At 37.7% G+C, this 27,124-nt stretch overlaps 1 protein-coding gene and 1 pseudogene across 3 annotated transcripts in view; one reads left to right on the plus strand and one right to left on the minus strand.

The window, feature by feature from the left end:
- The window catches only part of RBPJ (recombination signal binding protein for immunoglobulin kappa J region), a 217,236-nt gene that overhangs the window by 4,485 nt on the left and 185,627 nt on the right, over nucleotides 1-27,124 (minus strand). For all 3 annotated transcript variants that reach the window (XM_044225838.1, XM_044225836.1, XM_044225837.1), the window contains 8 exons: nucleotides 20,485-20,580; nucleotides 11,541-11,706; nucleotides 9,114-9,288; nucleotides 6,347-6,484; nucleotides 6,079-6,191; nucleotides 1,931-2,071; nucleotides 748-903; nucleotides 66-169 (listed from right to left, as the gene is read on the minus strand). In XM_044225838.1, coding sequence (XP_044081773.1) covers nucleotides 66-169; nucleotides 748-903; nucleotides 1,931-2,071; nucleotides 6,079-6,191; nucleotides 6,347-6,484; nucleotides 9,114-9,288; nucleotides 11,541-11,706; nucleotides 20,485-20,580 — 1,089 coding nt within the window. The remainder of the gene's footprint in view (nucleotides 1-65; nucleotides 170-747; nucleotides 904-1,930; nucleotides 2,072-6,078; nucleotides 6,192-6,346; nucleotides 6,485-9,113; nucleotides 9,289-11,540; nucleotides 11,707-20,484; nucleotides 20,581-27,124) is intronic.
- Nucleotides 18,420-19,755, plus strand: LOC122890121 (annotated as a pseudogene).

Consider the following 27,124-nt stretch of genomic DNA (forward strand, 5'->3'; position numbering starts at 1 on the left):
GAAAGAGTCTCATGTATCCACGCCCATCAAAAACTCTAGATGATGTAAAAAGTTTCATTAAGTACCTGTACATAGTTTCAGCTTCTACATCCCCAAACCATACTCGTAAATTTGGAGTGAAATTCTGTCCTGTAAGTTCAAGCATTGCTACGTCCCCACCGCCATTCAACTGAAATTCAAAGAAAATGAGAACAACTGTTGAGAAAATTTTTCATTTTTCATTAAAGTACACAGATTAGTTTTTCATTTGACTGTGATTTGTGAAAAAAATCAATAAAACTCTTCTTTTTAAATAACATGAGGGGCGTCTGGGTGGCTTAGTCAGTTAAGATTTGCCTTTGGATCAGGTCATGATCCCAAGGTCCTGGGATCAGGCCCCATGTCAGGCTCCCTGCTCAGTGGGGAGCCTGCTTCTCCCTCTCCTTCGGCCCCCTCCCCCCAGCTCGTGCTCCCTGCTCTTTAACAAATAAATAAAATCTTTAAAAATAGATAAATAGCAACATGATTGTAAAGACAAAGTAAGCTAATCACATCTCAATGTAACATACAAGTAGATCTAAACTTAAATTTTCTTGTATGAAAGTGTGTTTTGTTTTGTTTTTTTTAATCAACAAACAATGTATTAACATCCCCGAATCACAAGATTTGGAGAAAAATCAAATTTACTGTGAAATAAAAATCACACCTAGTCAGAGCTGGGAGCAGTTACAAAAAGCTGAAAGTCAACGTGTGAGTAAGTGGACTTACCTGAAGACTTTCTACAACAGGCACAGGGGTGACTGGGGCAAGGACAGGGCCCATCCCCTCATAAAATGTATACTCTGCCTTATCTGTACTAATGATTGTCCAGGAAGCTCCATCATTTATCATCTCTTTATTTGGTTCTTTTGGGCATGGAGTGGCCTTATGAAGAAAGAATGTTTAGAAATGGATTTTTATATACATCGCAGTATAAGACAATTTTAACAAGGTAGCCCTCATATACTGTAACTAACAGGGAGAGAGTTCAGTATAAATGTATGAACTTCCCAAACATGGTGCTTTGCCAGTCCCTAAATAAACACAGAATATTTAATATGGCAACTTCACATTCGGCAGTTTTTATTAGACTATGAAATATTTCAGTGACATATTATATTACCTTTCATAATAACCATTTGAGAGTACACAAGTATCTGTATAATTTCTTTAATAAAAGATCAGTATTCGTGATGTAAATAGCTACTTAAAACTCAGATCCCTGAGAGAGAGAGAGAGAGAGAGAGAGAGACCAGGAGCCCCTCAACCTTAAAGAGCAGTTAGAAACTCATGCACTTTCAGCAGGAGGGAACCGAGATGTGAACTGGCATCCCCCTACCCCTACCTTGAAACACCCAGACCAGGCCATCCGCTCTGAGCTGAGAAGAACGGCTGCACATGGCCTCCGGATGTTTACAAATGAGTTTCACATGAAAGTATAACTATCCTATGAAATCATCTGCCCATGTCATAGATGTCCTCATGAAAGACTTCTGAATGAATGTAGTGAAAAATCAGCTTTCAAAACATCTTGTCATTACTATCTAGGAAGACCCCAATGTAAATCGGATAATTCTGAACCCTCCCCCAAAACATAGATGTATCTATCTACAATGTCTTCATGCAGTTTCAGGGGATTCACCAAACACCCAAAATCTACTTCTGGAAGATCTAAGGAACTTTTCAATTCCCAGACCTAGATGGTCAAGAACACTTTTATAGTTCCGAGTTCTTCCTTGAGGTATAGTGACTGCCATATCTCAGGATCATGTAGGTTAACAACCTTTGGCCTTGAGATAAAGATCTGAAAACAGCTTCACGTACTTGGGCACAATTAACATTAAACAAGTTTTAGGTCTCTATGCTGCTAACCGAAAGAAGGCACATTTTTACCAATAATTTTAAAACATACCTGAAACTGGATTATTCTTTCTTGAGAAAGGCACAAGTACATTCTTTCTGTATCCTTAAGGTAAAATGCACATTTATGGAGTTGTGACACAGGGTCATCTGCATCCAGTAATGCGGTCTGCTTATCAACCTTCCTAATTATCTGTATTTCAATAATTAGAAAAGAAGAGGTCATCACATGTGGAGAAACATTGAGAAGCAATAAGGCGAGGTGTAAAAATACTTTCAGATCACAAGCCTGGTAGAATGGGAAAGCTGTTACCATCTTCCATGAACACCTGAAAAACAGGGCGGGCAGATACTTGTTTTCCAGATCACTGTTTTTCGAACTTTGATGTGCATACAAATCATCTGGTCTTGTTCGAATACCACAGATCTCATGGGGGCCTAACAGTCTGCATTTCTAACAAACTGACAGCTGATGTTAATCCTACCGGCCAATGGACCGTATTTTGTGCAGCAAATTCAGTTGACTTTTCCTATAATATGTAATGACATCAAAGGAAAAACTGTCTCTAAAGACCACTGTGAGTATGCTAGTCAGTGCAGTCCATCAGCTAATGTATCTGTTTTAAACACCTAAAGTATCATTTTCCAGATTAGGAAGTGGGCTCAGAAAAGTCAGGTAACTTGCTCATATCACAGCTAGAAGCTGAAGGACCAGAGTGTGATTCCATGGCTGGCTGGCTGGCACAAAAAGCATATAGATACCTGAAAGAAAATCCTATTGAGTCTGAGATGCCACTTAGTCCACAGAAGGTAATCACTAAGTGTTTGATGATTATGAAGATGATCACTCCCCAAAGCATACAAATATATTTCTCATCTAAAATCGAAAGTAAACAAAATTCTTCCTTGACTACGTGTCCCTCTCCCCGACTCTCACTCCATTTCTTAGCTCCCCTTTATGGCAATCTCATCTTCCTCCTCAACTGTCCAATCTCCTGAAGTAAACTCCAGCTTTTTGTCTCAAAGTCCCCACAACTGCCCTTGTCGAGGGCCACCAAGGACTTCTGGAGAGATGAATCTGTGGGCATCAGGAGGCATGGGTCCTCACATTACTAGCTTTCTCAGAAGCACTAAAAAAAAAAAAAACCTTTTGGGGTCCGCCCTACTTTAACTGGCCTTCAGAGTGTACCAGAGCCGAGTCCTCGGACCCCTTCTCCTTTCTCCAACCTCCTTCCGTTCTGTACTATTTAGAGGTTGGCAACTCCTAAAGTTCTATCTCCAGCCCTAACTTCTCTCCTACGGCATCAACCTGTACATTTAACTACTGACTCAACAGTTCCACGTAAGATGTTTAATAGGCAGGGCGCCTGGGTGGCTTAGGGGATGAAGCCTCTGCCTTTGGCTCAGGTCATGATCTCAGGGTCCTGGGGTCGAGCCCTGCATCGGACTCTCTGCTCAGCATAGAGCCTGCTTCCCCCACTCTTTCTGCCTACTTGTGATCTCTTTCTCTGTCAAGTAAATAAATAAAATCTTTAAAAAAAAAAAAAAGTTGTTTAATAGGCTACCTCAATCTTCATCAAAACCCAGATTTTTGTGACACCTGGGTGGCTCAGTCAATTAAGTATCTGCCTTCAGCTCAGGACATGATCTCAGGGTCCTGGGATCAAGTCTCACATTAGGCTGCTTGCTCAGCAGGGAGCCTGCTTCTCCCTCTCTCTCTGCCTGCATCTCTGCCTGCTTGTGCTCTCTTCTAACTGACAAATAAATAAATAAAATCTTTAAAAAAATAAAGTATCAAAAAAACCAAACAAACCCAGATTTAAAATTTCCTTCTACGAGTGATCCTCCTCTAACTCACAGCTCAATAAACAGCACCACCACTCACTCAATCCCAAAAAACTCTGCAATCACCTTTGACTCCTTGTTTTCTCCTACACCCAATCTCCCAATCTGTCAACAAACTCTATTAGGTCTCCTCTCACACAAATCTGTCATCTCTCATCACCTCACCACTACCTGGTCTACGATGCCACCATCAACCATCAACGCTTGCTTGAGTTAACAACAGAAGCCCAAGCTCTGCCTCTCTGCTCCCACAGCTACGCCCCATGTTCTCTTCACAGAGCAGCGGCAATTACCCTTCCAAACATAAACAGCCATCGTGTCCTGTTTAATACCCTCCAGTGTCCTCCTACCATATGCAGACAATATCTCAATTCTTGTCGCTCGCTTCCTCCATTCCTCCCCTGGCTTAGGCTACCATGGCTTCTTTATTACTTCTTTATTATTTGTCTCATATTCTCTCCTAAGCTCTTTCTGTGCTCATGCTGTTTGTCTGAAATATTCTTCACAGTTCATAGTTCCCAACTTCATTCTGGTCTCTGTTCAAATATCCCCACTGCAAAGATTTCTCTGACCCCTCAAAGCACTCCCAGTCTCTCTTGATCCTGTTTTAGCTTATTTTCTTATCATCTGTTTTAACCTTTAATATGTTAATATGGGTATTTCTTTAGCTGATTTTTGTCCATCTCCCTAACAAAATGTAAGCTCCATGAGGACAGAAAGCCTATCTTGCTCACCAAAGTATCTCAAGCATCCAGACAATGTCGGGTACATGGAAGACTCAGGACTATTTATAGGATGCATGTATGCACACAGGACTGCAATACTTTGCTTCACAGTGAATATCCTTAAAAGTAACTACTCAGTTTTATTAGGACTAAATCACTACATGTGAAAGTACTTAGAATAGTACTATTAGTATCATGCAATATTGTTGGCTTTACTACTTTACATCTCAGTATTCAAACTTTTCTTTAAGCCACAATTGTGTAACAGTTCCAATCTTTCTGAAGTTAACATTTTTTGTCATTTACATTTTTTAGTTCTGCTGGTTATTAGAATATTTGCCATTCTACTAACACCACACCAATTTCTGAGTTTAAAGGGAGACAGTACACTTTTAGTAATATAACTTCTAACATCATCTACGAGACTGACTAATCTCAAGCAAAATGTTTCAATTCAATGCCAAAGTCTTCAAGCTACATTTAAATTTGATGAGGTTTGGATTTTAGAGAAATAAATGACTTTTAAATGATCTAAGTCTAGAGCTTCCTCTAAGTCTACTCATGCTTCCCCATCATTTAAGAGTCAAAATTTGCCTAGATTACTGTTATTTGTGTATTCCACTGTTTCTCCACTAGCTAAGAATAATCACATTGTGAACATGAGACATGTCTGATTCAATTTTATTCCCCATATGAGTTCTTTGGAAATAGACACTGCTGAATGACCTCTTACCAGTAAAGAAACCAAAGATGTTCACTAGTATTTGGCATCAAAAACTTGCTTTGGTCACTTCCAATTATTGAGAAATGGTAAGAAATCTGATAACAGATAGTGCAAACATTATAACTTAAGGTATGGGTCTGGTGAATTCTACATTCATAAAACATCAGAGATTACCCCAATTGGTATTCTCTCCTCTATCCTGGCTCTGTTGGTACAATATTTACCATATTTCTGAGATAAACTGGATATACAGCCCAACACCATGTCCCCCCAACTTGACCCTGAATCAGGGCTACTCATAAATCCCCTCCATCTTAACTAAACTGTACTCTTGTTTTCATTTTACTAAGAAACGCAATTTTTAGTTTTCAAGTCATCCTAATGAACAAAAAGCCCTAAACACCATGCCTCTCTCAAGAGTATGAAATAACAATTTAATTTTCAATAAATCTATATTCTTGTGGGAGCGTAAACTAATAAAAACTATGCTTGTATTTTTTAAAGAACTAAGAATTTCTATGCTTCTAAAACTTGGTCCTGTGGTGGGATACAGCAGGTACCAGAGAAAATGATTAGGGTATCTGTATTAGTTAAGGAAAGAAATCATAATGTAATTATTTAGTGCCCTCTATTGAACATGTTCAGATATACAACCAAAAAGGAAAACTCCACCAAAATTTAGAGACAGTGTAACAGAAAGTCATCAAGAATGCAGTCATAAAAACGGCTAACTGCCTTAAATCATTTTCACAATAAAGTGGGGTATAATTGTAAATAAAGAATAGCAGTGATTACTGATAGGTGTTCTTAAATTAAAAAGCATGAACCTGAAATGTATTTTTACATTTGAATGCTGTATCTTTTATTTTTACTACACATATGACTAAAGCAAAAGTAGAGCCATACCAGTCTTGGGAGTGCCATGCCAGTAACGGAGCACACGAGTTTCACTGTTTGTCCGTAGTGGATGTAGCCATCGCGAACTGTGAATTCTTCTCCTTCTGATTCATCATCATCCACTATGGTGGAGCGAATAAAGAGATTAAATTATTACCTTGTAGAATTCATTAATCTACTTAGGAAAACAACAAAACTAATACAGCTGGTATGTCTTTTTATCAAAGAATTTAAAAATTTCACACTAAAAATATCAAATACACATTTTTATACTCACAGAGATGAATGTAAAATGCTCCCCACTGCTGAGAACTGGCATGGAAATTACCTCCTTCTACATGCAAGTATCTGGTACTAACTGTCTGGGATCGCAGTCGATTAAACAGAGCCACCTTTGTTCCTGAGGCAATGCATACTGTAAAGAAAAAAGAGCTTCTCTTTAGGTGACTGGGGGGAAGGGACCTGTACATGGCAAGTTATGATTATTTTTTATTATAACTTAATAATTAAAAGACTCTACTAACAAACTGATACCCTAAGGAAAAAAAAAGTCAATGTAACGGTCATTAATAATTTCATGCTAAAGATACAAGATATGTCCATAAAATTTTAAATTTTAAAATGAGAGCTACACAGTATGTTTCACGCAATGCTGTTCAGCAAAGGGAAATTATTTTTTAAATAACAAATATCCAAAAGTAGGAAATTGAGTAAATAAATTATAATGTCATTTACCTACTTAAATAATGTGTACCTCAATGCACCAATAAAGAAAGTATCTCCCTAGAAGACCAGAGAATGGAAAAGCAGGCTATAAAATCCTCTGTATACTGCAATCCCATGACCTGAGCCAAAGACAGATGCTTAACCAACTGACCCACCCAGGTTCCCCAAGATTAAGAAATTTTATTTTTTTATAGTTTTTTATGACATTTGTTTTTATGTGATCATGGTACTGTAATTATATTAAATAAACAAAAGGCCCTCTCAATCAGAGGTACATATTTGCAGATGATGTCTGGATTTGGACCAAACTAAAATGAGGCAGAGGAAAGCAGGGTAGAAGATGGGTACAGTTGAAATAAGACTGGCCTGCAGTTAAGATCATTGCTGAAGTCAGATGATAAACACAAGAGGTTTCATATAATTATGCAACTGTCTAAGATGTTTGAAAACTTCTATAATATTAAGTAAATGATTATAGTAATAATGACTGAGAAACGAAAACCAACCAATACATAAAAACCCATTAAACCCATAGTAAAACAAAATGAAACAAAACAAAAGCAATCAAACAAACAAAAAAAACTCCTAACATCTCACTGGGCACTTTCAAAGAATACTATGGTTATTCTGTAAATTTGTAATTTGTAAATTTGTAATTGTAAACAAGCATTTATCCTGCCTTTCCTCTGCAGACTATATTTGAAACAAACTGCTAACAAATTAAGAGTAAAAGAATCAGAAAAAGCCCTTCATAAAATACTGGACTGAAGCAGCCATTATCAATGGTTAAGGTTCCTGGGGAACTCTGTAATAGATGGATTAGGCTAACAGCTTAATTTATTATAAATAATCTTAATAGGACAAAAAGTAGGATGATCAGACATCACAGGACTTCTGATTTGAAGGAAATGAACATACAGAGGACCAGCTAATTCTAAAGTTTTTAAATTTAACCATCAGTTTATTGAAAATATGAAAGAGGCACATGTAATCAGCCAGATTCAGAATATGTAAATTCCAAAGGAAAAATGACCCCATTTCTTCAACAAATGACATGGAAGAAAGGTTGGAGGGGGAGAGAACACAGTCTACAGATTAAAATGTATCAATCTTATTTGGATCCAAGTTTGAACAGGCCAAATGCTAAGAAAAAACCCCACAAAAATGCAACTGTAATAAATCTGCACATGGACTGGCTTTCGGATGGCATTAAAGAACTACTTCAACTTTTTTAGGCAGACTAATGTTTAAAAAGAAAGCTATCTGTTAAGAATCACTACTGCAGAAATGGTGGTTGAAACAACAGGATATCTCAGATTTCCATTAAAATATTCCAGCCATCAGTAAAAGGAAGAGGCCATGGAAATAATGAAAGAGAACTGGCAAAACCTATTATTGAGGCCAGGTGCATGATCACTTGATGTAAAAGGGAGAAAGTAGTAGCAATTTGAAAGTTTTCATCATAAAAAGTTAGAATTAAAAAAGAAAATGGCATGTAAGGGTTGAAATGCATAATTTAATCAGACAGCATTTGTATTTGGTAGTCTAAAAATCTGCTCATAAGCAGGAGTCTTTGCCAAAGAACCATGTTAAAAGTTTTGTTTCGGGGGACGCCTGGGTGGCGCAGTTGGTTGGACGACTGCCTTCGGCTCAGGGCGTGATCCTGGAGTCCCGGGATCGAGTCCCACATCAGGCTCCCAGCTCCATGGGGAGTCTGCTTCGCTCTCTGACCTTCTCCTCGCTCATGCTCTCTCTCACTGTCTCTCTCAAATAAATAAATAAAATCTTTTAAAAAGTTTTGTTTCGGTTTGCAGGATGGCCTTCCAAAGCCCATTTGAAAATAGTGTTTCTCAAAGAGGAGCTTTTGACAGTCTTGGTGGATCAATTCTCCATGGAATGAGAAAGAGAACATTTAGCATCACTGGCCCAACACACCCAGTGCCACCATCAATCACTCCCTGCAGTCACTGACAGCAAAAGGAAAAAAACTCCCATTTTTCCCTATGTCTCTGTGGAGCAGTGAAGAACCCAGTCTGGTTGGGAACCATTTCCCTAGACCAGGTCTTGTTCACTTCAATTAAAAAAAGATAAAGGAAAAAACAAACAAAGAAACAAAAAGGAAGTCTATAAAGTAGCAAAAATACACGAGTGTGACAGTTTTTGATAAAGTGAGGGCCACAAAAACATTAGTAAAAATGAACTTGCTCTCAAAAAGTCATTTTTTTAACTTAAAAAAAAAAAAGCAAAAAAAGCTGAATCTGTCTTATTACATTTATGATGGGAATTGGTGGCAAAAAAGAAAACTCAAGCATACATACAGTCAGCATTTTTCAATGACTGCTTCTTTTTGGAAGGTTTGGAAATGACTTTTATTCGCTTGCTGAGGAACACACCGATGTCATCACTGTTGCCGTAGAACATCTTTACAGACAACATGAAGTGCTTTCTCTTGTCTGAGTCAGATATGTACAATGTTTTGGCTGTGCAATAGTTCTGTGAAAAAAAAGTAAAGTTTCAATACCACCAAAACCTTGTTGGTTACATACTTACATCTTAGTATGGCCAATACTAAGTTTTCAGTGAATGAATTCAATGAATAACTGATAAAACCAACTTTAACAATCACTGAAAGACGAAGTACAGTCTGTTGTCTTTATCAAATGGGCTAAGTAGGGGTGAATTCATGTTGTATAGCTTACCTAGTTCCAACTACGTAAGATATAAAATTGAGGAAATGAACATTTGACATTTTCAAACATGATTAAGTGAAATCTTGGATCCAAAATATCAACACAGAGTCAAATGTCATGACCATATTTAATGCTACATATACCAGAACTTTACTGTAATGAATATTAAGTACAAATACTCAATAGTGCAAAACAAATACCCCTTCTTTTTGAATAATGACTAACTGAAGCATTCAATGAGCAGACTATTGAAAAGAAAAGAGTATTACCTTAAATGAGCTGAGGTGAAGAGAGACAGCAAGAGCAAAGAGCCTCTCTCCGAAGCTGAGTCACACTGCTCAGGCCAACTTTGCCTACCCATACCTACCATGTTCATATACCTTTAGGCTCCAAGCATAGAGGATGTTCCTTCCACCTGGAATGCCTTCTGCTGACTCTCAACAAGTCTTATTTTATATAAAGTAAGTAAGATTTCTCTAATAGCATTTTTCATTAAAACTAATATTAACAGGTAAATGTGGCTTATAGACATTATACCACCCCATTAGTAGATGCTTTAAATACTAGTTCATGCTCAGGCTTTCAGATATTTTTTTCATCTTGTGTAAATTTTTAGGGCTTGGAGAAAGAATATAGTGGTGTAAGGTGAAGAAAGATCTACCGAACCATGATGCTGGAAAAGGCAAGTGGGGTGTGTTTGTTTGGTATTACTTCCCGTAAAATGCTGGAAGCTGGAACTGGTTAAAGCAGGCAATGAAATTCAGTTAACAGTCATATACACTGGTAGCTACAATCCCTGGCTTCTCACTCCCTACCCAAGTAGTTACTTCATAGCACCATGTATCTAAATGCACAGCCTGGAGACGTGTAACTGAGACTTTCTAAAGAACAGGAAAATAGGTGAGACACAGCTAAGGCGTATTGGATCAGCCTACCACTTAAATACATACTTTGGGGCTCAAGGGTCATAACTTAGAAATATTTCTTACGGCTCTATTTTCTTTTTAAAATGAAACCACCTTTATTGTAATGTTTTACTGCAAACCTAATTAAAAAATATTAAAAATACCTAAGTGACAAGGCTTACTGGTAAAAATTATAAAGATACAAATGTCATAAAAATATTTGAAGGTGGTTGTTACTAAGGCTTCCTGGTACGCGTTCTGCGTATTATCTGTAAAATGACTAAAACTGAACTAGAGTGTACAAATCTCCTAGCTCCTCACAATTTTACCTGCCAGTCCCATCCATACTGCCAACTGCAACACAGCAAACACTAAGATATTCAGTGAAGACTTACTGAATGCGGAAAGAGCTTCCTACATACTGTTTTAAGACACTCATGTGATTGTTGAGAACTATTTTTCAAATTTTAATATCAAGGGAAAACAAAATAATAGTTAAATGCTAAGTCAGTAAGAACTATTTCTTAACACTAAAGGTATAGACTGAAACGATTACTTTCTAATTTCATAAAATATAATTAGTAAAACTAATACATAAATTCCATTCCCTAACAAATTAAAGAAAATCCCTAAAAGTTTGAGTCAAGCTTATTGTGGCTGTTCTTGTCTATTGTAGTTTTGCTGCACACAGAAGCTAAGTAAAACATTTATGATCTTTATAAACACAGATAAATACTTCTAAGAATTAATCTCTATCACTTTGCTTCCCGTTTAAGACTAAGATTAAGAGAGCGTAAAATATTACTGAGCTATGTATTTTCACTGTTTGTTGAATATCAGGTCTCCCCAGTCAGTCACAGGACAGATTAGCCTCCTTAATTTTTTTATTGGCTTCCAATGAAAACCTGATTTACAGCCTGCTACAACTGCCCCCAAGCTGTGGAAGCTTACTACGGGCTACCTTTAGATGTCCACAGCTCAAGGCTAGCCCACAGCTATTTGAGAAGTTTATCTCTGGTGGGTGGTGTTTCAGAAAATCACTACCGAAAGCCATAAAAGAAAAAAAATCATCACCACGAGAACAAATAAGGAAACTACACACGCTAGTACCATGGTGCCATTTAAGAGAAACAACATAGTTTTAATTTACCTTTCCTTCCAAGTTCAGCTGCTGCATTTCTTGGTCACTATTTCCTATTCCAATAAATGCACATGGTTGAGACTCTTGTTCAGAACAACCATCCCGTTCCATTTGTTCTTTTTTTTTCTTCCATCCACTGCCCATAAGATACACACAAGGAGGAGGGCAAAAAAACCTGAACCAATGGGGGAAACACACACATATACACACCACACAAATACAAAAACAAACAATGCTATTAGATTTAAGAAAGCATTTCTTTTCTTCGAACATATGAATACAAAATTATACTAAACTGCGTTAAATAATCTCCTAATGAAACATTCTGGTGAAGCCTTCTGTAATCCAAATAGTCATGTACAGAGCACAGAAATCAAGGCTTTCACAAAGACTACACTTGTTCAGTGCAGGTTTGTCTATACTCAAATTATGCACTCAATTACAACAGATACTTCTTTGAGCAGGGAGCATTCCTTTCATTTTAATGGAGCTCAGAATTCTGAACTATTGGAATTCAGTAAATCCAACAAAGTCTAAAGGGTTGCAGAAGATGATACACCACGAAAGAATCTGCAATTATTACTTAAGATCTACTTAAAATGACATATTATTAATTGATGGCATTATAGTTATGGCTATTACACTTAAATTTATTTGGTAATTAACCTGGAAAAAAGAACTGGAGCAACATCCAAAGTAGAAACTTCCAAAATAATAATAAAAGTAAAAGAATTAAAAGGAAAATGGACACTGAATTCCTATGTTTTGTGTATTTTATACCCTGAACACCTGGTGCAAGTGAACGACTGAAAGAACAAAGCACTGTACCGTTTCACCTCACATTACCAACGGATTTGTTCTGCTAGCTGCCAAAAACCTGCCTTCAAAAATTCTTCCCACCTAGAGTAACTTCCTTATACAGTTGACCCTTGAACACTCTGGGGGTCAGGGGTGCCAACTCTGAATGCAGTTTAAAAATCCATGTCTAACTTCTGACTCTCCCAAAACTCTACTAATAGCCTACTGTTGACCAGGAAGCCTTACCATTAACATAAAGTCAACACATATTTTGTATGCTATATGTATTATATACTGTCTTCTTACAAAAAAGCTAGACCAAAGAAAGTATTACTAAGAAAAATCATAAGAAAAAAATACATTCGGGATGCCTGGGTGGCTCAGTTGGTTAAGCCGCTGCCTTTGGCTCAGATCATGGTCCCGGGTCCTGGGATCGAGTCCCGCACTGGGCTCCTTGCTCAGGGGGGAGCCTGCTTCTCTCGCTGCCTCTGCCTGCCTCTCTGCCTGCTTGTGTGTACTCCCTATCTCTCTGGCAAATAAATAAAACCTAAAAAAAAAAAAAAAATTCGTAAGACTATACCATATTAATTGTATTAACCGAAAAAAATCTGCATAGAAGTAGAGCCTGAAGATTGAATCTATGCCATGCAGGAGACAACTGCTATCTCATTTCTAGTCATTAAGAAAAGTCTATTTCAGAGCCTAGGTCAAGCCCCTTATTTTAAGTTCAGACAGCCAATCCAGTCCTTATTAAGAGCATAACTTGCTTTTGCTCAGTTATACACACTGGTTTATGTACATTTACACCATGTTTTATCCAGGGGCCTGAAAACTCAAATACTTACTCAAATAGTAGCTAAGTAAACTGAAATAGTAGCCAGGTTAAGAAATTTAGTGGGTGAATCAGGTGTACAATAAGTAAGTTGGGATATCATGTAATTACTCAAAGAAGTAGGTTCCCTCCTTTCTTCAAACACATAGCCCTCATGGTAATTCCTATCAGGTGTACAATAAGTAAGTTGGGATATCATGTAATTACTCAAAGAAGTAGGTTCCCTCCTTTCTTCAAACACATAGCCCTCATGGTAATTCCCACCTTTATTCAAGTTGTGAATAAAGGAAAATTTTTCTTAATTCTTTTAAGCCCACTCTAAGAAAAAGAGGATCTTAAACACAATGACAATCAGCCACTGGTGTGTGACTTGGATGATAAAAATAATAAGGCACAACAGAGACTAGTAAGCCTGTGAGTATACACCCTCTCAATCACTTTGCCAAACTACCTGCATGTGGGCCTAGGGTCACATCTTCCAACTGTTCAACAGATGCTTGAAATCAAATTTTAGATGAGATTCCCAATTTTGAAGATTTAGTGACGAATTTATGCCTTTTAACACTTTGCAGGCCAATAGCATACAGGCTTAAGAAAAGAACAACAAAAAATGTGTACATGTGCCTACTTGTGCATATGTGACACATGGACAACACCAGGCTAGATTTGGCCTCAGTCCTTCCTAAAGGTAGTTAGTATCTCCTTCTTGTTTCCTTTCTCCCCTTAGCACCCACTACAATACTGACTGAATTTAATCAAAATTAAATAATATCCACTTTTTGCTCAACTCTAAAGACTACTTTAGGAGCAATTTATATTAATTTATAAGAAGTGAGCTGGGTTTATGTAACATTCATTAATTCACTAAATTATTACATCCCTGGTCTGTATTCCTACTGTATTAGGCACTGGGAATATAGTAAGGGAAAAAAAAATTCCTGTCGTGATGGAATTCACACTCTAATAGGAGTGACAATTAAAAAAAAAACTAAATGTATAAAATAGCTTATATATTCTGTTAGCTGGTGATAAACATTGAGGGGAAAAATTAAGCAGATAAGGGGTACTTAAAATGTAGAAGACCTGGGTGGCCATGGAAAGCTTTCCTTAAAAAGGTGACCCTGAGTCACAATCTAAAACCATGGGTAGCTGGGTGGGAGCATTTCAGCTGAGACAAGAGCAAGTGGAAAAGCTCTAAAGTAGGAAGGACTAAAATGGACCATGTCTAAACAAACACAGAGCAGTGTGGCTGTAGCTGAGAAGAGAAGAAGAAGCCTGGATAATGGGGAAGTAGACCAAGGAGGGCCTGGAGGTCAAGCTGAGTAAGGAGGGAAACCTTTCAAGTCTTCCCATATTTATCTAAACCAGTAAAAAGGAAGCAGAGCCGCTTTCATGCCTGCATACTCTCACTGTGGCCATGGACACAGAGGTCACAGCCGAGGTAGTGGGCTCAGCTCCAGGTCACTCCAAGTTTGGAGGGATGCCTGGATTAGCCAGCTAGTTCAGGAGTTGGCTCGATTCAAGTCTACACCAGAGATCTTTCTGACCTCTAATGCTGGGAGCCACCCAATGCTTACTATGGCACAGACTCAAATACCTAGCTGGCACACTACAGGGAGGTTGAGAATTTAGGAAACTTGTCTCCTATTAGTGTCTTCTATTGAACACTGATATTAAGACTCCTTAGTGAACTGACCAGCTATAAAATTCAAAGAGCGGTGCTTTAGTAAAGTGTACCAGACATGGAATTCAAATCTCAAGTTATCATAAAGCATAACTTTTAGGGGCACCTGGTTGGCTCAGTGGGTTAAGCCTCTGCCTTCGGCTCAGGTCATGATCTCAGGATGCTGGGATCAAGCCCAGCATCGGGCTCTCTGCTCAGCGGGGAGCCTGCTTCCCCCTCCCTTTCTGCCTGCCTCTCTGCCTGCTTGTGATCTCTGTCAAATAAACAAACAAAATCTTTAAAAAAATTTTTTTTAAAAGAATACTTTTATTTCATATCTGAAAAATATAAAGAGGGCTAAAACTGTATAAGATTGGGTAGGGCTGGTTTTCTCAAGAGTACTGTGATAAAATGGCATAAACAAGGTATAAAATTAGGATGATAAGCTATTTAACACTTAAAACTCGGACCAAGGTTCTATATTGAAAGTGTTTTCCAATCATGTAATAAATAAGAAAAAAAGAACTCTTCACAAATGCCTCTAAACTAGCCTTGCTTTTTTTTTTTTAAATCAACTCTATAATTCAAAGAAGTCATGATATAAGAAAACAACAAATCTAATACGATCTAAACAGAGACTATTTCTATATAATGTGTTGATGAAATTATATTTTAAACAGCCCAATACTGCCACCCCTTAGGAAATAACTAATGAGTCAGGTTTGTATTTCTAGACCTCAGTAGTAATTATCATCAAATAGAAGATAAGCATAAACACAACAAAAGAACACAGACAAAAGAAAGAAAATTAAAGGGAGTGAGGATTTAAAAAAAGGCCACCTAATTAACAGAAGAAAAATTAAAATACACCTTATAGTGCCGTGTGCAATCAATGATTTTTTGAATTTGGGCAACTGGTCAACACATACCAGACACACAGTGAAAAGTTTGACTAACGAGTGGCTAGCCCGCAGAGTTTAGCAGCTGCTATAAAAGATCACGCTATGTAACAATGTGCCTTGATTTTCCAGTATTTCCTATGGCTCTTAACTAGCAACTATGACAAACAATGCTGTCTTTCTGCCACTTGGTGGCAATATGCACACATTTACAATGTTACTCATTTCCTAGTTTAAACAATCAGTCTTTATTTTCAAAGAATGATTCAAGAACTTTTTCCTCAAACCCTGAGATGAGGTCTGGAAAATACCTTACAGACTCAAAGAAGCCTTTTTAGTCAGCCCAATATACAAAATAGGTTAGGTTAGACAAAATCCAAACATCATTTACGTTATCTGACCTTTGCAGAATCATTATCCTTTGATAATTATTCAATCCAAAAGCACCAAAATAGAAACTTTTTTGCACACCAAAGTTACCTCAATTAACACACATTCTCAGTATGACTTGAGGAGCATCACCTCATTGTCTACACGGTCTTACTGTCGCCTCAACAGTATCTCTACCACCTTCATTACTGCTTAAAGACTTCCGCTGACACAAAGTTGAAGGAACACTAATACGTCAACTGTAGTTTCCCCACCTTTAATGAAAATTTTCCTCTAGACAAAACCATCTTTTTAAAAGTCTATTTTTTTTAACCTAGAATAACCTTCTTTAATGAAGAAGTAAAACTAATCACTAACCCATCAGTGGGATAAAAAAAATAAATATTTGTTATTAGGCACCAAAGTTAATATCAAGGACAATTTAAAATTTGAGGATAAATTTTCCTGACCTAGTATTTCTAGCATCATTCTCTGGAGTTATCTTATACGCCAAGAAGACTGGTTATGTCCCCAGGTTACCTTGTGCTTAATGCCTTAGTAGCTTTTCAGAAAGGCCTGAATCTGGATCAACAAGAAAGGCGGCAGATTTTACTCTTTCCACCATGTATGCCACCAGTGAGTAAAGGGCCAGACTTCATCCAGGAGGTGGAACCTCATGAGCAGTCCCTTACTGCTAATTCTTTTTAAAAATCAAGTAATTCTAATAGGTTTCCATCTTTATATGTAAAATGAATCCAGGTCTACTCTGAAATTTTAATAATTTAATTTAAAAAATCATTTAATAATTTAATAATACAAATGTATAAAAAATAAAGGAAAATAGTTACTCTGGCCTTTTCATTATTATGTCTTCAGTCTTTAGAAGCTAGAAGCTTAGATTCTTCAAACTCTCCTTTAGCTCCTGTTTTAAACAGGCCAGACCATACCCAAATAAAGAGGAACTGAAAAGGAAGGCAATCACAATGAAGGGTAACCTTTAAATCACCTACTTGAGGAGCCACTACAGCTTTGTACTCACTTTTCTTTTCTTTTTTAAAGATTTTATTTATTTGACAGAGAGAGAGAGAGAGAGTACAAGTAGGCTGACTGGCAGGCAGATGGAGTGGGAGAGGGAGAAGCAGACTCTCCACTGAGCAGGGAGCCTGATGTGGGGCTAAATCCCAAGACCCCTAGGATCATGACCTGAGCTGAAAGCATTGGCTTAACCAACTGAGTCACCCAGGTGTCCCTCATTTATTTTCAATAGTAAATAACAAGCAGGAACCTTATTTGGACTTAGGCATAACTGTTTAAGTAGTTGTTCTTTTGTGCTTTCCCCACAGGGCCTCAGTTATCCAGTATTAAATGACAAAACAACTTCCCAAATTCCCAGGAAAGACCCTTTTGCACAGTACCTGGCACCTAATTTGCTAACCAAAATAAAGAAAAAAATGAATTAATGAATGAATCCAGTTGTACCAAAATGCACCTTCAAAATCCCAGAACAAGAATACCATCGCTGCAGCAAACACACATCTACTTCCATTTCCATCAGATGCAGTCCAGGCTCACTCAGCTGATGGTAAAGGAATGACCTAAGGCAAAGTTCACAAACTTTGTGGGTTTTTTTTTTTTTTTTAAAGATTTTTTTATTTATTTGAGAGAGAGATCACAAGTAGGTAGAGAAGCAGGCAGATAGAGAGGGGAAGCAGGCTCCCTGCCGAACAGAGAACCTGATGCGGGGCTCAATCCCAGGACCCTGAAACCATGCCCCGAGCCAAAGACAGAGGCCTAACCCACTGAGCCACCCAGGTGCCCCAAACTTTGTGTTCTCAAGGCATCTTTATCTCCTCCGTCTTTAAGCCTTACTCTCTGTAACCAACACTCAGATACAAAATGAAAAGCTATGAAAATTTGGGCAATAAAAAGAATATGAAATTTGGAGTTACAGTCCCAGCAGTTCTAATCCTGGCTCCAACGACTCCTAAACTAGGAGGAACCTGGGAATATTTAAAGTTTCTGACCTTTAGTTTCCTCAGTAACAGAATGAGGATTGTAACATGCTGACTTTACAAGATTATTTTGAGGATTAAAATTTTAAAATATCTATAAGGCCATTTCCAGTCTGGTTCAAGTCAGGAACTGAATAAAAGGCAAGTGTTTCTTCTTCTGGTTTATTATGAGGTGCAAGGCTGGCCTACTGGACTCATCAAATACTGAGGGCGTTTACTTGTTCTATTTCTCCAACAATCTGCTCTACACATGTACACACATTCAATTTCATTATGAAAACAATAAAAAAAGAATATCCAGGCGGCGGGCAGAGACTGAACGATGGCCCTGGACCCCTGGTTCTCCACATTTGATTCTATCTGCCAAATTGTGCAAGAGATTGCCGAGAAAATCCGACAGCAAAATCAGTATGAAAGAAATGGTGAAAATACAATCAGGCTTCCCGTGACCATCAGAACTTTGTTGCAGAATCTGAAGGACAAGACTGCCCTTTTGAAGGACCTGCTGCTAAGAGCTGTGTCAACACATCAGATAACACAGCTTGAAGGAGACCAAAGACAGAACCCGCTGGATGAACTTTAACTCCAGAGAGACTACTTGTGGCATCCTTTAAGAACGAGGGTGCAGAACCAGATCTCATCAGGTCCAGCCTGATGACTGGAGGGGCTAAGCGAGGAGTCCCCAACCCTTGGTTCTTTGAGGAGCCAGAGGAGACCAGAGGTTTGAGTTTTGATGAACTCCGGCAACAGCAGCAGAAAATTATCCAAGAACAGGATGCAGGATGCCCTATCCTCTATCATCAGTCGGCAGAAACAGATGGGGAAGGAAATTGGGAATGAACTGGATGAACAAAACTAAATAACTGATGACCTTTGCCAAGCTGGTGGAGAACACAGATGGGAAGCTCCGCACGGAGACCAGGCGCGTGACTATGGTGGACAGAAAATCAGCATCTTGCGGGATGATCATGGGGATTTTTGCTACTGCTGGTGGCGACTGTGGTCATGGCTGTCTGGCCCACCAACTAGTGGCAGTAAGGGGCGCACCAGCTATGATGCCTGCCAGCGCCGCAGAGAAGCCCAGCACCCAGGTGGTACCTGAACCCGCTCTCAATAAATGCCCCTAAAGCTCTCAAAAAAAAAAAAAAAAAAGAATATCCAGTATCAGCAGTATCGACTTCATAAAAAAAGGAGCAACTATCTTGACTTGACTCTGTCCCAGACTGTAGGTACCAACTTCTTCCCATATTTAATTCTAAATCAGATGGCTAAGTTTTATTAGTAAATGAAGATAAAATAATCAGAAGTTTAGTGAGCTTCAATAGGAATAAGAACAAACACTTTGGCAGAATGAGTCCTAAATCTTGCTTGCATTTGCTCATCCTATTTGAGGATAAAGTTATTAAGTAAACAGCTTCACCATGCATCTCAGCTTGATTGAGAGGACTTCAAGAGAAACCTCTAAACTTTCTTCTAGCATAGAAATTAATCACAGTTATATTTCGCTCCTCTTATGCATTATGTTAAGTTTTCCTTTATCTTACAAACTCTAAAATACCAGTCATCCCTTTCAACCCAACACTCAAGTCTGAATTTTCATTCCTTCTCACACTTCAGTTTGGGGCCTTTCTGCACAATCCAAAAAATCTTTCATCTTCCCCTACAAGCAGCCTTCGTCCATGAAATAGTTAATGCAGTCTCAAAGACAAGAAAGTTCCAGCAACCAAATGAAAAAACAAATAGCTAAAGTCCATAATTATATACCCCAAATGCTGAAATTTGTAAGATACTGCAGCAAATACTAAACATGAAGATCACTTTGTTATACTTTAATTCTGCGAATCCAACTTCCTGGTTAGTTCTGTAGTGTGTGAGGACAGAATGAGTACCAACTCAGTGTTGCCATTTTTCTTAACCTGAATAAGCACAGCGTCAAGGTGGAGAGCTTTATAATCACTTTATAATCACTCCATGGTTCAATTCAGGTATTTATTTTAGCCTTCTCCTTTTCAAAAGTACTTTGGGGGGGGTCACATGTTTATAAAACTACATTTTCCACCAAAAGGAGAGCTATTTTTTGATTGAGCTAATGCATCACAGAAATACTTAAGGGAATATCATGTAGACCGCCCCCCATCCTGGCAAACTATGGATTATTTCCTTTCATGACATCAGAGATCTAGCAAGATGATCTTTACGAAATATGTCACAGTTCTCTTTGTTTCTCCCCTTCAATAGAGACAAAGCCCTTATTTTTCACTTTGTACTTGGAAACCAACCCAATAAAAGAAACCACCCTTTAACTTATATATTAATACATCACTTGCAAAATCATGTGATAGCTACAATTAACTACCCATCAGAAAAACAATAATCTTACCTTTTTTCATTTCCATATGACTTCTGTGCAACTTTTGCATGAAGAATAAGTACTGTTTGATCCCCTCGCTCTTTTAAGTAATTTCGCATAGCTTCCCTAAAATAAAATATAACTATTACTATTACAGGGGTAAGATTTAGAATATTACTATGCTCTGTGATGGAATAGAATGATTAAATATATCTTTAAATAAGCAAGTATAAAAATGAAAACAAAAAAGCAGAACAAATTCAATAACAAAATTTAAAGAACATTATACAATGGGACGATAAATACTGTTCATCTTTGACTCCATATTTTATCCTTTAAAAGAAGAAACTGTCAAAAAGAAGAAGAAGAAGAAGAAGAAGGAGAAGAAGAAGGAGGAGAAGAAACTGTCCCTCATTCCTGGAATTTTAAATCACAATTACAACTTCTATAGAATAACTAGAATCATTATATACATTGCTTACTCTACTTTCAACTGTCTGTAAAATGGCACGCAATACTTTTATATTTAATAATCTAATTCCCACCACCACCACTGCCATCTCCCCACCTACTAGGATCAGTACTTTGCAATGAATACAAGGTCATAACAAATCATTAGGTCACCCAAACTTATTATATGTGCTATTATTACATGCTCTTAAAATTAACAGCCTTATATGAAGACTGTGAAAAGGCTATCATGTGTACACAAACACACAATTACCCTGGAGGATGCTACTAAAGACATAACAAAATTGAATAAAAAGTTAATTCAACTTAGTGAAAAACTAAATTAAATTTTGGGAAAAGATAATGTTAATTCTTTGAAATACAAACTACTTCAACTGCTTATCATGCATAAGCTGCATAAAAACTCCACTGTCTGAAATATATTTATTCTCTCAATTATTTTGCTAAGCAATACAAGAGTATACAAGGTCTACACAGATCAAACAATTCTGAATCTGCAGAGTCCCAATTCTTTAGATGTTTTACGCATTATGAAATTAAAGCAAAAACAATCAACAAGCACTTTTAATGCATTAAATGCTGTTTTATTTATACTGTAAATATAAGACAAATGTATTAAGAGGACAGCTTTGCAGTAACTACATTACTAAATGTAGAGAGTTCCAGACTTCTAACATGTAGAAAGTGGCTTGGGACAAATCATTTCACCTTACCCAGTCAAATAATAACACAGACCTAACACAGAGTGGTTGTGGGGATTAAATAGGATAATCTAGATGGCAGCATGTGCAGTTACTTACTGAAAACCTACTGGCTGTAGGGCAGGGCAGGTAACACTGAGATCCAATAGCTTGAGAATTAATCCCTACTGCTGACAAGGAGCTTAAAAGTCCAGTGAAGACAAGAGCTTGGAAAACAAATTGTAATAAAATACATGACTCAGTCGTAGGAACAAAAAGTACCACTAAGGGAATATTTGTGTCAAGGAGGGGAAGGGTGACAAAGAACTACAGTTAACTCTTGAATGATGTGAAAGTTGGGAGAGCCAGCACCCTGCACAGTCAGAAATGTGCATGTAATTTTTGACTTCCCCCAAACTTAACTACTAAGAGCCTACTGTGGACTAGAAGCCTTCCCAATACCATAGTCGATTAGCACATATTTTGTGTATGTATTATATACTGGATTCTTATAATACAGTAAGCTAGAGAAAAGAAAATGTTATTAAAATCATAAGGAAGGGACGCCTGGGTGGCGCAGTTGGTTAAACGACTGCCTCCGGCTCAGGGCGTGATCCTGGAGTCCCGGGATCGAGTCCCACATCGGGCTCCCAGCTCCATGGGGAGTCTGCTTCTCCCTCTGACCTTCTCCTCGCTCATGCTCTCTCTCACTGTCTCTCTCTCTCAAATAAATAAAAATAAAAATAAAAAAAAATAAAAATAAAAATAAAAAAAAAATCATAAGGAAAATCCTGTACTATACTCCATTTATTGGAAAAAAAAAAATCCAGGGCGCCTGGGTGGCTCAGTGGGTTAAGCCGCTGCCTTCGGCTCAGGTCATGATCTCAGGGTCCTGGGATCGAGTCCCGCATCGGGCTCTCTGCTCAGCAGGGAGCCTGCTTCCCTCTCTCTCTCTGCCTGCCTCTCTGCCTACTTGTGATTTCTCTCTGTCAAATAAATAAATAAAATCTTAAAAAAAAAAAAATCCACATATTAAGTGGAACCATGCAGTTCAAACCCATGTTGTTGTGCAAGGGTTAACTATACATGCTAGGAAAAATTTCTTAGAAGAGTTAAATTCAAAAGGAAGAGGAACAGACACAGGAAGTGGGAAGAGGAAAAAAGAAGGGATTCCAGTATCTGGGAGTGGTACATATAAAGACACCAGAGACCCTGCACATTCTGGTACATGGAGATTTAGGCTGAGGAATAAGGTAGATGCAACAACAAATCAGCAGCCAATATTTCTTGAGTATTTACTACATGCCAGAACTAAGCATCTGATGTGCACTGCTTCATTTAATCCTCATAAACCAGAAAGGTAAGAAGATTCTTAAAACCACTGTGAATGTCTTGCCCAGTGTGTTGCATGCAGTTCATGGCAGTTGGGAACTGAAACAATTCTTTAAAATTCGAAAGTGAGACATGCCAGTGAGGAAAGGGGACACAGTGGGTAGAGTCCAAGTGTGAAAGGCTTATCAAACCCCTTGAAAATGTGACATTTGTAAACTTACATACTAATTCCAAAAGTTTAAGTTAATTCAAATATCACTCTGTGATAGATGATAATAAAAGTGGTGGCAAGTAATAAAATTTTTAAGAGACCTGGGGGGGGAAATTAAATATAAATAAATAAATAAATAAATAAATAAATAAATAAAATCCTTGTCTTTGAGAATTGGGAAAAGATCCTCATTTAGTTTATCCAAACCCCCTTTGAGAAAAACACAGTGCTACAGAATCTGGATTTTCAATCTATACAAAAAGGCAATGAGAGATCTTTAGGTTTTTAAAACATTCAATTAATTTCCCTTTTAGTGGTAGAACAGAGAAAGGATTAGAAAGCACTGAGACAAAATAAACTTGAAAAAAAGGCTGACACACTGAAAAGGAGGTAATAGAAGACAGTAGGAGGGAAGATGGAAAGACCTGCTAACTGTACCTTTTGTTCTGGGAGGAGTGGGTGTAGATTAACAGATTGTTTGATAAATGGGAATTCTGAAGTGTCGCTGGCTCTAAATATTCAATAAGGTGTTGGAAATTCCCATCTGTAGTTCCCGAGACAAATCTGGGGAGCAAAAGTGGGGCCTGCTGGTAATGTAGTTCACACATGAAGCCACCACAGTGAATACAATCTCCCAGAAAGAAAGTACAGTGACAGGAGAGTCAAGAAGAAAATGTATAAAAGGAAACGGTGAAGAACCAGTAAAGGGTAGAAATGCTATGGAAGGGGACAACCTTGAAAGATGGTAAGAATCAAAAGGTAAGATGCTGCAGGGGTCAAGGTTACTTTATTTTTAGCAAGAAGTCTAACAGATGCCAGCTAACAGGATGCCTTAATTTGTAAAATGAAGAGTCACCATAACATCTTAATGGTAGGAAGAGAGCCATAATTATTTGGCAACACCCTCAAAGAAATGGCACAAAGCAGCCAACTATGGACAAGTAAAATGACAGAAGATCAGCATCAAAGGACCAGCCGTGTTCGAATCCATAAATGATGGTGCCAATTCCCACCAGCATTCCAAAGCTGGGAATACAGACAGCATATTCTCAAAACTGCTGAGTACTGGATAAGAGGTACAGCCTGGAAAGGATAATGATGATAAAGTATTTGAGGTGCTGTCAGTAACTAATCATAGAGTTCAGAATGGAGAAGAAACCAAGAGCAAAGTCAGAAGGCCAGTATCTTGAAAAACTGGAGGAAAAGTCCAGTTCTTGGCATAGAAACTTGAGAAGTTGCTATGTACTTGGAAAGAAAAATTTTAAGTAGCAATTTTAAGTATATTTCACTCCACTATAATCTATTTACATCTATAATCTCTATTGTATCATTCAGCAATTACTTGGCATGGTTGTCTTTCCGAACAGAACACAAATTCTCTAAGACACACTCTTAGGCTTATTTTAGAACTGGGAGAGAAGTTAAACACCCAGAATTCAAACTTAGGTAGTCCAACTCTCAAGGACAAAATTATACTGTCGGATACTTTGCAACAGTTAAAAGCACAGCTTTGCTGTGAAACATACATGTGCAAAAGTCTGAGTCTTAAATCTTGTCCTTTACCAAGCCTGAGTTTTCTTGCCTGTAAAATAGATGTGTACATATATATTTAAACTAAGTTATTAGCCCGACTAACTTATATCAAGTGTCAGTAAACTCTTCTATTACTACTATTATTCTCTGAGAAGAGGGTAGGGAATAGGAGGGCAAGGCATGGCAGCACTTCCGCTGAAGTTTGGGAGCAAATTTGAAAAGGGCCTGGAGGTAAATGATCAGGCATGTCACCTGACCTCCAAGGCGCACTATCTGTGGGCATGACAGGGAAACCTTACATTTTTCCCCCATTGAAGATTTACAGAGAACTTATATCCCAGCACTGGCCATCATGCTAGTTGCTCATATTGGAAGTAGCTGTGTATAATTACGATTGTTGACAAAAGATTTCAGGATCTCAAGTTGTTTATGTAAGTGAAAGATGACAGTTCCAGTTTTCATCCTCTCCCTTCATATTTATAATACGAATTCTTGAAAAAGCAACAAGAGCCTTCAGATAACCATTAATAATAGATGTCTTGTGACTAATTTGCCAAATAGTTTCTTTCAGCAAGGAAAAAAAGCCCTCTGCTTCCTTAATAGAATATCAAACCCATTTTTCTGGTAATTAAAGCTTGATCCTTTCATCCAGAATTCTTAAGGAGTCATAACAAACAAAGCCAACATATTCCAAAAAAACCACAATTAAATAATAAGGCCCACAGAATGGCAGTCCAGTCCATGTGCCTTTCATCCAAACAGAGCTGGGTTTCACCAACAGGAGGGGATTTCAGTTTCAGCACCACTGACAACCTGAGCAAAACAATCCTTTCCTACAAGGAGACTCTTCTATGCACCAGAAGGGAGTTCAGCAACATTTCCAGCTTCTACCCATCTGAAGTCAGCAGCACCCTTCCTCAAACTATGAAAATCAAAACTGTCTCCAGATACTGGCAAATGTGAAGGGGCTGCAAAGAGGAGGTCACCTGGGTAGAAAACCACTTGTTTAGAGTGGTTTTCCAATAAATGTAGTATTTACATTAGTATTAGTATAGTAGTATTCCAATAAAATGGCAAAATCATCTGCTGTCTTTTTAAAAAATAAGGGAAATTTTATCATTGGAAAACATAGTCTAGGTATTGTAAGAATCTTACTAATAAAATTACTATTCTGTATTACTGAATTGTTATAAAGAATGACAAAGTTAAAACTCATAATTTCTTGGCAGAGTTACTATTCTAAGGAGTTTGAAGTATATTCTTTGTTAATTTCATTTAATGATTTCTTAGAACACAAAATATTCATTCTGAATAAAAACCAATTAAAAATTATTTGAAGAACACTGGGTAGAACTACTTTTCAAAGAGTCTGCTTACTCAAAACACAGAAGCTTAATGTTTAGAAAAGTGGAAAAATTTTGTTTTTATCACTATCTTTACTAACATGAAATCATGGCAAGTGCCATGCTAGGTTAGTATGTTCAAACTGCTTGTCATTGTATTTGTCCCTTTTTGGCTGTGTTTTCCTTTATAAATTTGAAACTTTTTTTTTTTTAATAAAGTTATGGGGTTTTTTTTGTTGTTGTTTTGTTTTGTCTTTTTTTTTTGTTTTGGACAGAGAGAGAGAGATCACAAGCAGGCAGAAGAGACAGGCAGAGAGAGAGGAGGAAGCAGAATCCCTGCTGGGCAGACAGCACGATGTGGGGCTCGATCCCAGGACCCTGCGATCATGACCTGAGCCCAAGGCAGAAACTTAACCCACTGAGCCACCCAGGCGCCCCAAATTTTAAACTTTTTATACTGCAAACAAAATTCATTTTTAAAAAATGTCCTTATGGTGCTAATTCCCATTCTTCTATAAAAGCCCCTTACTCTACACTCAATTACCTCCATGTTTGTGCCAAGGGACTAATATGTGATTTACACTGTGTGTGTCTATGTGTCTTGGTGGGATGGACTTATGAACTGGAAGCAGTCACAGCTACAGCCCCAACTACTCTAGGAGGGAAGTGACCCACAAGGTAGGGAAGTCTAGTCATCTTACCAACAGGCTCAGTCCCCATATTTCTCAAATTAGATATCTGTCACTTCTAAAATCCAAATAATAGAAGTTCCAACATGAACTATATAGAAAAGAAACCCATTTATACAAGAGCCACAAATATTTTAGAGAGCTGAAGAGCACACTTTGGGAAACACTACTATAGACCAAGGTTTAGAAAACCATGCCAGCAGCCTGTTTCCATAATCCCTAGGAACTAAAAATGCCTTTTATATTTTTAAAGGGTTGTGAAAAAGAAAAGGAGACTAATATCATATGGATCTCAGATCCTAAAATACATGCACTACTTGGCTCTTTACAGAAAGCATTTGCTGACCCCTGCATAGGCAATAAAAAACAAAAAGATAATTTTAAAAGAAAAGTTGTAAAACAGAATGAATA

The sequence above is a fragment of the Neovison vison genome, chromosome 11, assembly GCF_020171115.1.
Source record: "Neovison vison isolate M4711 chromosome 11, ASM_NN_V1, whole genome shotgun sequence".
Lineage (NCBI taxonomy): Eukaryota > Metazoa > Chordata > Mammalia > Carnivora > Mustelidae > Neogale > Neogale vison.